This window comes from Centruroides sculpturatus, unplaced genomic scaffold (assembly GCF_000671375.1).
Source record: "Centruroides sculpturatus isolate CEXI.00-Female unplaced genomic scaffold, Cexi_2.0 scaffold514, whole genome shotgun sequence".
NCBI lineage: Eukaryota > Metazoa > Arthropoda > Arachnida > Scorpiones > Buthidae > Centruroides > Centruroides sculpturatus.
The window spans coordinates 373,659-386,016 of NW_019384787.1; the positions used below are offsets into that span (position 1 = coordinate 373,659).

The window sequence follows — 12,358 nt, forward strand, 5'->3', positions numbered from 1 at the left end:
AATTATTTTTTTTTTTTACAAAAAGCATGTACCATATGCATTTAAATGTGTGCGAAAAAAGCCACTTTAAGAACATTATCAGAATGCTTATAAACTGCATGGGAAATGTGATCTCAAAAATAGTGAGTTTACAGAAAATTATTGGAATTACAGTAGAGCGTCGTTTATCCAAATCAATTGGGGACTGGGGTTGTTCGGATAACTTATTTTTCGGATAACCAATTATGTACGAAACAATATATTAATTTATCCCGTGTTGAAATTTTTCTTCGTTGCGTGTCGCTTCGCGTTGAATTTTCGTCGATGTTAAGNGTTAAGAGATGGTGCCTTAATGCTTACCTCTAGTACCAAATTTATTTGTACAGTAGAGCGTCGTTTATCTGAATCAATTGGGGACTGGGGTTGTTCGGATAACTTATTTTTCGGATAACCGATTATGTACGAAGAAATATATTAACCTATCCCATGTTGAAATTTTTCTCCGTCGCGTTGAATTTTCATCGATGTTAAGACTAACGTAAACTTTTTAAAATAATAATCGTGGCTATTGTATCGTTAAAAATTATTTCTTGATTTTTTACAAACAAAATAAATATATTCAAAATATAAAAACAATAAAAAATTATACTTCAGAAGTTAATTTAGTAAAATATTTGAGTAGCCGAAGAAATAGCTAAAGATTACAGCGCCACAGCACTGGTGAAAATTTAAATTTGTTGACTGGAATTCCTTCGGATAACCGACCTTTGCATAAACGACGCTCTACTGTAGTTTGGTTCATTTGGTTATGGCAATGCAGCACATGGACAATCTGCCAACAGGAATGCCGCCTGGGAGGACTGTTATGGGAATCTGGGCCCTATTTAGGTGTTACTAACATAAAAAATAACCCAGAAATCTCTATGTGGTAATGCACAAACCCACTACCAACTGTTATATGGTGGTTTTATTCACACAGCCACTGGTGGGCACTTATTTTTCATTTCTGAATGATACTTTATATCATTCAGAAATGAAAAAATCCAAGCTGTTACTCATGGAAAGTTAAATGCTTATATATCAATAGTTTTCACAGTGTAACACTGTTAACTAGATCAGGGCTGGTAAACCTTTTTGAGCTTGTGTGCCATATAGTAAGCATACTTGTATGAGCTTTAAAGATGTTTATGCATGCCAAAGTTTTAGACTTCGAATAATGATATTTAAATAGATTAAACAAATATGCTTTAATTAGAATAAAAGTAAAAAAGCTGACTGGAGAAAGGATTATCAGGTAATAAACTGAAAGGATGATTGAAAAAGACAGATGATGAATCAAAATAATATGATACATTATGTGCTAACTGATTTCTCCTTACTTGCCACTTTGGGCATGTATGCCATAGGTTTGCCACCCCTGAACTAGATGCACACAAGTGCTCTGTACTATCTGTTGCAGTAATGATATAGTATGTCTACTTTGGCTGTATCATTGTCGCAGAAATTAACTGGATATATTTGTTGATTTTTTACATTATATCCTTTTTTGTATGAATTATATTTAGTTTATTATTTTAAAATTTTTTTGTCAATTGATGGCACTACATGTAAATTTCCAAATCAAATGTACACAGAAATTAACTGAAATGTAGAAATGCAATCAATATTTTGGGATGGTATGTACATTATCTAAGTGAGAAGTATATTAATGTGAGGTCACCAAATTAGGGATAACCAAATGTCAGGATTTATCTGATGGTGAGTGGATGGAAGTGAGGCAGACAGCTGCAGTTACAAATAAACCATCTATTTATGCTAAATCTTACAATCTATAGTGTGTCTCGTCAACTGTTGGAGCTGGAATCTATGAGGTCATTGACTCTATGCTTCTGAGGGTCAGGAAGTCTGGTTATGAAGTGTCGAAACCAAAGCAGTCCAAGGCAGGATGGCAATGTTAGGGATGAAGAGTTTGTATGTAGAGCACAGCAGACTAGATAGATGACAGACAACCTCACAATGGGAGGAAGAGGAAAGTCTGCCTTTGTCCTTGAGATCCAGGCTTTTAAAGGATTCTTTCCCCTGGATCTCTAGCTTTCCAATTGGTCAGTTTCTTGTATCCAGGTAGATAACAGACCATTTCGGGCTACAAAGGATCAAATTCAACATTGTGTTTTATTCGATCAAGATAAATTAATCAAACCTTGAAACTCTTGCTCGTATTTAATTGTTTCGAATTCTTGTAAGTCTGACACACAATCTCTCCTTTCAAGGTTATTTAAAAACTTTTTTTTTTCAATTAATTTTATTTTTTCCCAATTTTATTTAGTTTTCTTCCCCCAATTTTTACGAGTGTTGGAATCAAAGCTCAATTTCTTGATTTGACACGTGAGCTCGAGTATCATTCGGACCTCACATTAACGTAACTGCAAAGTTTCATAGCAATTGGTTGAACAGCATAGGAGTGCATAGTGAATAAACAGACAAAAACACCCTCATTCACATACAGTGAAATTCCATGTGGAATACATAACAAAATTTTTTTGGCCAACTCATACACGAACACCTTCCAATTTACATTGTGTATCATCATTCTGCTAGTTACCTCCTCCTTCCTTTAAGCCCTTCAATTGAATCAGAACACTTTGATAATTAATGTTTGAAAGATTATTCTAATTGGAATTTACATAATTTAAAATCTTACATGTCACATACCATTGTATGTGACATGTAAAAGCAAAAACAAAGATAAAAAGCTGAGAATGGAGGAAAAGATGGATATGGCTGAAATGATACACACTACTTTTAGAAGTAACCATATTTGGACATTATAAACCCTCAAGATCTTTAAAGTGGCAAATAAGGGGCTGTTATTGCAGCTATTCTATTTATACTCTTCAACAGTGTGTTATATCTGGTCACCTTTAATGATGAAGCAACATTTGTTATAAAAGGATTCCAGTGTTTCAGCTGCTATGGAATAAGGACTCTATGGACCTTTCACAGAAAGGATGGAAAGAGAATATGTTGGAGCAATGTCCAGAAATGTGAACAATGACGACAAAAGAGCACATATACACAATTGAAAACAATCTAAATTCAATGGCATTGCCAATATTTGCAACGGAATCTGAGAAAGATGTGCAGTGGGAATGGGCTAGGATTATTCATCTGGTATGAACTTCACAGAACTATGGTTCTTAGAGAAAATTGAGATTTATGCTATCTCAACAGGGGGAATGTATTAATTTCAAAGATGCTATCAAATGCATGAAGATTGAATTACAATTAGGATTCTGGATAGAATCAGTGCTAGAGATGCTGTTGGATGTTTATGTTACAGTATTCAATTGAAATGTTTTATCATAGGTGGTGTTAATATTTATTTGTTTAATGTTTGAATTGATTGAATATATAGATGAGACATAAATGTTTTCGGTAACTATAACGTTTTAAAATTAGATAATATTCTTTTGCACTATGCGAGACATTGGAATTCTGTTAAATTTCAAACTGGTGGGCCATGTTCTACTTTAATTCTATGCAATGAGCTTTGCAAAAATGTGTAATGTTCAGTTTTCAAATTAGTAGTTTGTCAGTGAAATATTAAGCTTAAGCTTATGCTTTGTATGTTCTCATTTGGAATTTGAGTTATTTATTCCACTTATGGTTGAAGATAGGTGTTAAATATATCTAGAAACATTTCTCTACTAATTTATTGTTTTCAATGAATTACTGGAGAAAAAAAAAATGTGAAGTATGTTAATTTAATGAAATCTAGTTAATAAAATCTAGAATATTTACATAATATGAATTTCAATACTAATTGTTTCTAACTAAATAAATTACCTTTTCAATGTGAAATGGGATATTTTCTATAGAGGTAGGCCGAGCAGAATATTTACAATACATTCTACTGGCTTCAACCTATAATAAAATGCAAATTTTAAGGAAATCAATGTATATACATGAAAATTATTATATAGAATCAATTTTGATTTAAATACTTGTGGATATTCTTGGAATGCACCTCTTCCTTCTTGATCCTCATCACTTGATCCACCTATTAATAAAAAAGGCCTGAAAACAGAAATTTAATTTTTAAATATAGAAAAAACTTAAAACTATTGAATAATCAATTCACTTACCATCCATTTACCTGTGAATTTGCCAGTCCAGACAAAGCATTGATCAATCCTGGTCCTGACACCACTAAGCATGCACCAGGTCTATACAATAACTTTAAATTAATCTATAACTTTTTTTAAAAGTTATTTTCATAATCACTAACCTCTTAGTTAAATAACCCATAGCACTTGCTGCATAGCATGCCTAATTAATTTTAACAAAGATTTAGTAATCAATGACGCTTCAGAATGTAGAAAGTAATTCTAATTGGTGATTTATGACTATAATTATTATCTTGTTTGATTAAACTTCCATCAATATGATTGCATATTTAAACTTTCTTTAGAACCAGGTTGTGCTACTTGCCTGTTTTTATGTTGCAGAAACCAAAGCACTCATTCTGTTCTTCAATAGGAAGAGCATGACTTGCAAGTCCAGTGTTAAAAAAAAATTCACTTCACTAACATTTTCAGGCTCCTCCAAAGTCCTGCTTCAGATGAATGTTGCCCTTTCTTTGATGGAACAGCAATTTAAAATAAAAATTCAAATGTTGAAAAATATCAAATCATATCATATTGAAATATCTATTGAGATTTAAAAATGGGAGGTGTTGGATTGTTTGCCTAAACATTATGCAAAATGGAATAAAGTGCAAATGTTCACCTGAAGCAGGACTCCAGAGGAGCCCAAAAACATTAGTGAAGTGAAATTTTTTCTGACACCACACCTTAGGTTTTCAGTGAGAATTATTTAACACCCAGTGTGAAGTGTTCTCTATAGTCTCAAAAACAGTTTATTTAGTTTATTTTATGCTCTTACTTTTATATTTCTCATGTATTTTTTATTTAATTTTGTCATTTATTTCTTTTCTTTATTTGTATTTATCATATTTATTTTTATTCATTTGTTTTAGTTTTTTTAATTTAAATTAACTAGCATTTGTGTTCCAAAATGTTTATTATATTATATTCTTTTGTTTTGTTCAATTCTCTATTTTACTTGAAAATGATCTTTAAAAATCCAGTAACATGTTGCTTAACTTTCCTGATAACCTTGAAATTTCGTTGGGCACACAAGTGCTCTGTACTATCTGTTGCAGTAATGATATAGTATGTCTACTTTGGCTGTATCATTGTCGCAGAAATTAACTGGATATATTTGTTGTTTTTTTACATTATATCCTTTTTTGTATGAATTATATTTAGTTTATTATTTTAAAATTTTTTTGTCAATTGATGGCACTACATGTAAATTTCCAAATCAAATGTACACAGAAATTAACTGAAATGTAGAAATGCAATCAATATTTTGGGATGGTATGTACATTATCTAAGTGAGAAGTATATTAATGTGAGGTCACCAAATTAGGGATAACCAAATGTCAGGATTTATCTGATGGTGAGTGGATGGAAGTGAGGCAGACAGCTGCAGTTACAAATAAACCATCTATTTATGCTAAATCTTACAATCTATAGTGTGTCTCGTCAACTGTTGGAGCTGGAATCTATGAGGTCATTGACTCTATGCTTCTGAGGGTCAGGAAGTCTGGTTATGAAGTGTCGAAACCAAAGCAGTCCAAGGCAGGATGGCAATGTTAGGGATGAAGAGTTTGTATGTAGAGCACAGCAGACTAGATAGATGACAGACAACCTCACAATGGGAGGAAGAGGAAAGTCTGCCTTTGTCCTTGAGATCCAGGCTTTTAAAGGATTCTTTCCCCTGGATCTCTAGCTTTCCAATTGGTCAGTTTCTTGTATCCAGGTAGATAANATTGTTACTTAAAACTTCCATTGTTACTTAGCACTTCCATTGTTACCTAACACCGCCATTGTTACTTAACACTTCCATTGTTGATGGAAGTGTTAAGCCTTAATCCTGTCTTTCTCCCCCCCGGGAGGAATTTCGAAAAATCCCTTCTTAGTGTGCGTTTTCGTGACGTACCCTATCTGTGTACCAAATTTCAGCTTCCAACTCCTAACTGTTTGGGCTCTGCACTTATTATTATTAACCCGTCTCGATTATATTATAGATTAGATATTTTTCTGTGCTTTTTAAAGGAATGTTTGTAAACTTGACAGCCAAGTAGCCTAAAAAAGAAGGTCAGGTCGTCAAAAAGTTTTTGTTCTGGAAGACTTGAAGTGAATAAATGGTGTCTACCAAAAAGGTTTTTTATATTTTAATTTTTGGACAGTCTGTCTCTTCAATTAACTATTTCCTGATAACTTTAAAATTTTAGTGGTAACACCTGTTATGATATTTTATTAAAAAACTTTTTATAACTTTAACAATTATAAAATGGCAAAAAGCTTAATTTTAAGGGTAAAGATGCATTTTATAAAAAAAATTGTAAATGCCAATAACAAGTAAATTAATCATTAAGTCTGAACCTACCCTAGATATGACACATGACCCCCTTTATCTTCCTCACCCCCTCAACTTTTAACCACCAAAATTTAATAGAATCAATCCCCTAATACACAAACAATCTGCAAAATTTCACAATTTTTTACAAAAAGCACAGGAGTTATTAAGCTTCAAACAGGGTAAACAAAATCATGTCACATATACATACTAACATCCACACATACAGAAAAAACCCACCAAATTTTTTTGTATTTCTCNATCAATCCCCTAATACACAAACAATCTGCAAAATTTCACAATTTTTTACAAAAAGCACAGGAGTTATTAAGCTTCAAACAGGGTAAACAAAATCATGTCACATATACATACTAACATCCACACATACAGAAAAAACCCACCAAATTTTTTTGTATTTCTCAATGTTTGAAGGATCCAAGTCCAAAAAATGTAAAAATCTTGGGGAGTCATTTTTTGACTGATAACTATACTTTCCCTCTGTTATATATAACAGAGCTGGAAAAGTAAAAATACTGAAAGCATTTGGATTAAACTGATTTTGTTGCAAACAAAAGTTTTGGTGTAGTTTTTAAAAAAATATATAAATGCTAATAATGAGTAAAATTTTCATTAAGTCCAACCCCTTACAAAATATGACACGATCTCTGACCTTTAACCACAAAAATTTATTAGCATCAATGCCCAATATACAAAAATAATCCTGCCAAATTTTTGGTTTATCTATAATTTAAAATAAACATTAATACATACACACACACACACACACACAAAATTTTGTAAGGATTATTTTTTTAATGTTTTTCGGCTCCTGGAATGTTAAAATGTTGATAAATGCAAAACAGATGTTCAGTTTCATGAACTTAAAAACATGCATATTAGAAATTTATTGTACATTTTTGTAAGAAGAGAAGAGTTCATTCTATTGAAAGATACTAAATAAACATAAATCACCAATTAAAACTATATTAATATACAATAAAATTATTCTCACCGACTGTTCGGTTCTCATTCCAACATATTTAATACCAACTTCTTGAGCTGCAAGTGCAACTTCTACAATTGGAATACCAACAACTCCAAAGAGATATTTAATTCCCTATTAAAATAAAATTAAACTATATATTAATGATTAATGATATACTGTATATATAAATTTATATACAGGTAACCCCCGTATAACACGGCACTTCTATAGCACGGATTCACTCTAACACGGTTCGAGAATTGGTACCATCCCCCGTATAACACGGTACTTTTATAGCACGGATTCACTCTGACACGGTTCGAGAATTGGGTAAAACCCTCGTACAACAGGAAATGTAATAAATTTTTACATACTTAAGTAATAATAGTTCACGAAAATTATTATTTTCGTGAACTATTAGTACTTAAGTATGTAAATTTTCTCTTCTCGCCTTCTGTCGATACACGTGGTCCTTCTCGAAACTTGTTTCAATGTTGCCAGATCGCGACGCTTCTGCTTCTGATGTTGCCGAATGTTTTTCCCTTATTCCATACTTGCTTTATTCTTCATAAGTGCTTAGCACCATATAAGGAAATTTATAAAGACCTTTTAACTAGAAGCAAGCAATCTAAAATTACATACATTTTGCAAAAGGTAAAGCATGGATCTGAAGATAATGCAGAAAAATGCTCAGAGGATAAGGATAACTTGCCAAAAAGAAAACGCTCTCGGTTAATTAATAGTGTTTTTAGTGATGACGAAGAAAACATTGTTTAATTTATATTAATATGTATCACTTAAAAAAATTTTAATGAAGATATTTATCTTAACTATGAAAATATACTAGCATGTTTTTTAATTTTTGGAACCTAACCCTCCTTTTCGTATTAGTTCTTTGTTTCGTATAACACGGATTCGCATAACACGGCAATTTTTTGGAACGTAACTACCGTGTTATACGGGGGGGTTACCTGTATTTGCATATTATTAATAGAACAACACTAACTCTGATTCTCAAAAAACCAGTTTACCGCTTTACTCAGTTATTAATTATTATTGATCTTCATACACAAAGTAAGGATGTTTAGAACTAAATGTTACTTTTAATAGATACTGTTTTACCAGAACAAATGAAGGTACAAAGATCAATTTTGTTTATGGGATAGTCCAGATAGTTCAGATTCAATTTTTGCAAAAGAATGGTCGATAGACACCATGTTGTCTGAATTTTGCTCAAACTCCTGCAATTAAACCCATCCCAGACTTCTTCCCAACATTTTTGAGCAACAAATTTGTTTGAATGAATTAAAGTACTTTGCACCTCAAGGATGTTAAAAATAGTGTCATTATATAAAAAATTTTTTGACCATAATAAGCAAACAGAAGAGACTGGAGTAATGCAGCTAAAATACATTTTAGGAGTCTAAACAAATGTAAAGAAATGGTTACTTTTAGATATAATTAGTGATATGAAATGAAGTTAAATAGGCTCAATGTATAATAAACCATTAAATGACCCTTCTAAAACCTTTATATTTCCAGTAAGTTATAATGGCTATTTGAGTGAACAAACGTTTTAGAATCTCCACTGAGTTCTGCTTCAGGTTCGATGGTGTTCCAACTTTGAAATGCATGGAATTCGAAATTAAATACCAGATAATTCACAAGTTCAAAATTCTGATGTGCAATATTTAGGGCACTCAAATAGACATTGTAACTTACTTGAAATCAGGGCTGTGGAGTCGGAGTCGTCAAAAAAATCTGCCAACTCCGACTCCTTTTTACTTACCAACTTGTTATGTATATAAAATAGAAAAGTATTGGAATCGTGTCAAATTTGACCCTCCAAGTTTTTTTTTTTTTGCAAATCTACACATTTGGAGACCTCCCGAACCCCTCAAAAAGTCAATAAAAGGGGAAAAATTGTGTTTATGTGTTGGCATCTAATTTGTTTAATTTCTTTATTTTCTGTTCTGAGATGTTAAACAATATCACAGAATGGGTAAAGTTTAAGAAACAAAATGTGGCACTGTAGCTTGCGTATAAAGGGGCATTAATAATACTATTAAATTTTGGTTCTTAATTAAAGGTCGACAGGGTGAAGACATAAAAGGGGTCATGTGTCATATCTCTTAATGAATATTTTACTTGTTATTAGCATTCAAAATTTAAAAAAATAAAATAAAACTTGGTCTCTACCCTCAAAGTAAGCCTTTTTGTCATTTTATAATAGTACAGTAAAACCCGTTAAGATGTTCTCGCCTAAGATGTTAGAATGTGTATGGAGACACGATTTAGTTCAACCACTTTGACACTTAATAACTAACTCCTGTGTTAAACCATCTGACTCCGATTCTGACCACAGAAATTATTAGGCTTCAAACGGGGTGAACAAAATCATGCCCCCCCCAAACAATCTAACATCCACACATATAGAAAAAAACCACAAACCTTTTGCTTAATTAACTCAGAATTTCAAGGCGTTCTGAGTCCAAAAATGTAAAAATTTTGGGAGGGGTCATTTTTTGACCGAGCGCTACACTTTGTTATATATAACAGCCGGAAAAGTAAAAATTATCAAATACATATTTATATATTACTAAGAGGAGTCTTTTAGCTTTGAAATAAAAAGTTTCTACGTTCTATCTTTATTAGAACTCTATTTATTGAATCTTTTATTCTGAGGTCACGTGATGACATCAGAATTTTTGGGTTTTTTTCGGTAGCAAGTCCACCCCTGGTTGGAGTCAGAATTGGATGGTAAGGAAAAGTCGGAGTTGGAGTCGGTAGATTTTTACGCGACTCCACAGCCCTGCTTTAAAGATTGTCCAAATAAGAGTCAAAATTGGAATGCTTTGGAAAAAAATGAACTCATGGTTTTTGGCTGATACATCTGACAAGTCTAAATGCCAGGATAGAAATAAAGTTGCAAACAACAATTGAAGAATATATGACAGAAGTACGTAAATTTTTAATATGAAAAAAAATGAGGAAAAAAGCAATGATTGTGACAATTACAGATCTGTACAGGGCATTCAAATCTGGCCTGGGAAAAATTCTCAACTTCTTCCTTTTGAATGTAGCTTATTGTCACTCTTACTATTTATACTAGTATTAATTCTTTCATGTAAGTTCAAAACAAAACTGACTGTGATTACCAAATCATGAATGAAAGTATGAAAATAACCCATTTACTTTATATGGATGATTTAAAAGTATATAGTAAAGCAAATGCCAAAATTGAATTTTGATCAACATTGCCATATATTCAATGAGGACACAAATGAAATAGTCATCATTTCACTTAATCTGTGATCATATATTCTAGCAGTGTTTTCTGCAACTACTAGTTTTTTGCAGTAATTTTTCACCAAATTAGCTGTATTCCCATGATATCTTCATGAAACATGCTGTCTATCTGACTGTGTAAAAATTTCAGTTGAAAAAATTTTTTCTGCTTATAAATTTTTTGAGGGCCATAGGACCCTAAAAAATTGCTGTGGAAATTTTTTATCTTGCACAAGTTTTCATTACAATTTTTTTCATATGATTGCCTGTTTAAGATGATAATTTTCAGCTCTGATGTCAATCATGGAATCTTTACAAGATTGCCTGAAGAGGGAGTCCTGACTTACAGATGTTTGTCAACTAATTGGCAAATGCATTTGGAAATAGTTTAACTACCATTACTATACCTTGGACCCCTTTCTGTATGCATTTGCTGTATGTTCAGGCAAGATAACTTTTTCCTGCCCCTATCTGTACTAACGAATTTGTGCAGACTCATTTGTAATGATTGGGATAAATTCTTCACTTTTGAAAAATCAGGAGTTTATGCTATACTGTTGAAGAATCCTGTAATGGGGTGAACACAAGGTACTGTACATTGGGGCCACAATACAAAAGCTTGTTAGCCACCTAGCTGAGCACCAGGATGACATAGTGAAAGGAAAGCATACCATGGAACTTTCAAAAAAGATGCTTGAACAGAAATGGACTCAAACAATGCTACTCAAGAGGCTGCAGTCACTGGAAACTCGTTTTCATATGGGAATCTCTTTAGTTTCTTAAAGCTTTCCTGCAGTCTTTTGAATCTGTACCATTTTTCTTAAATCTTTATTTCTTATTCTTTCTCATTTTGAATGAATTAGAATTTTTTTTATGAGAATGTTCTTTTCTCATTGTCTTTGTTTAATTTTTAGCTTAAAATTCTTTAAAATAAAATTTGCAAATGATAAATAATCTAAATTAAACATTATAAACAGGATTAAATTATATCAACATCTTGTATAATAATCTGTAATTATTATATTAAATAATATCAATTATCTAAAATTCCTTAAATATAATAGAATATTATGAAAGAAAAATTTAGAATATTTTTCCCCTAACTATTGAAAGATATACTGAAGCTGATGTAATCCCATGTACTTCTGATGAACCTCTAGAAAATAAAGAAAGACAGGAATTAAGGAAGGCTTTATTAATGTAAGTGTAAGTTAATAATTTTAGAATGGCTTTTCAGTTATAACTACAGGCATACCTCGACTTACGTTGTTTCGAGTTACGTCGTTCCCGATTATACGTCGCTTGTTAAAAAAGTATATGGAAAAATAAAAATCAAGTTTAAGTCATTTTATTCGACTTTACGTCTGTCCGCCACAAATATTGAAGTCGTAATATCACTAGATAAACGTTTAAAGCACATAAAATCATATTAAAATATATACAAGTATGTACTGTATTTACAGTACACGCATTCGTAAATTTAGATTACTTTTTTTGTACTATATTAAAAACTAAAATTTATTTGTTTGTAAGCTTAAAATAGATTTTTATTAACCATATATTATTTAAAATGCTTTCCTAGTGATAAGTAGATTCGGAGACAGGTAAATTCGACTTACG

At 31.8% G+C, this 12,358-nt stretch overlaps 1 protein-coding gene across 1 annotated transcript in view; it reads right to left on the reverse strand.

Moving 5' to 3' along the window:
* Positions 1 to 12,358, reverse strand: part of LOC111629264 (2-hydroxyacyl-CoA lyase 1-like) — a 53,796-nt gene that overhangs the window by 31,447 nt on the left and 9,991 nt on the right. Inside the window, exons 2-6 of the mRNA XM_023373146.1 lie at positions 7,478 to 7,582; positions 4,268 to 4,308; positions 4,125 to 4,205; positions 3,984 to 4,056; positions 3,826 to 3,903 (exon numbers count right to left, since the gene is read on the reverse strand). Of these exons, the coding sequence (XP_023228914.1) occupies positions 3,826 to 3,903; positions 3,984 to 4,056; positions 4,125 to 4,205; positions 4,268 to 4,308; positions 7,478 to 7,582 (378 nt within the window). The remainder of the gene's footprint in view (positions 1 to 3,825; positions 3,904 to 3,983; positions 4,057 to 4,124; positions 4,206 to 4,267; positions 4,309 to 7,477; positions 7,583 to 12,358) is intronic.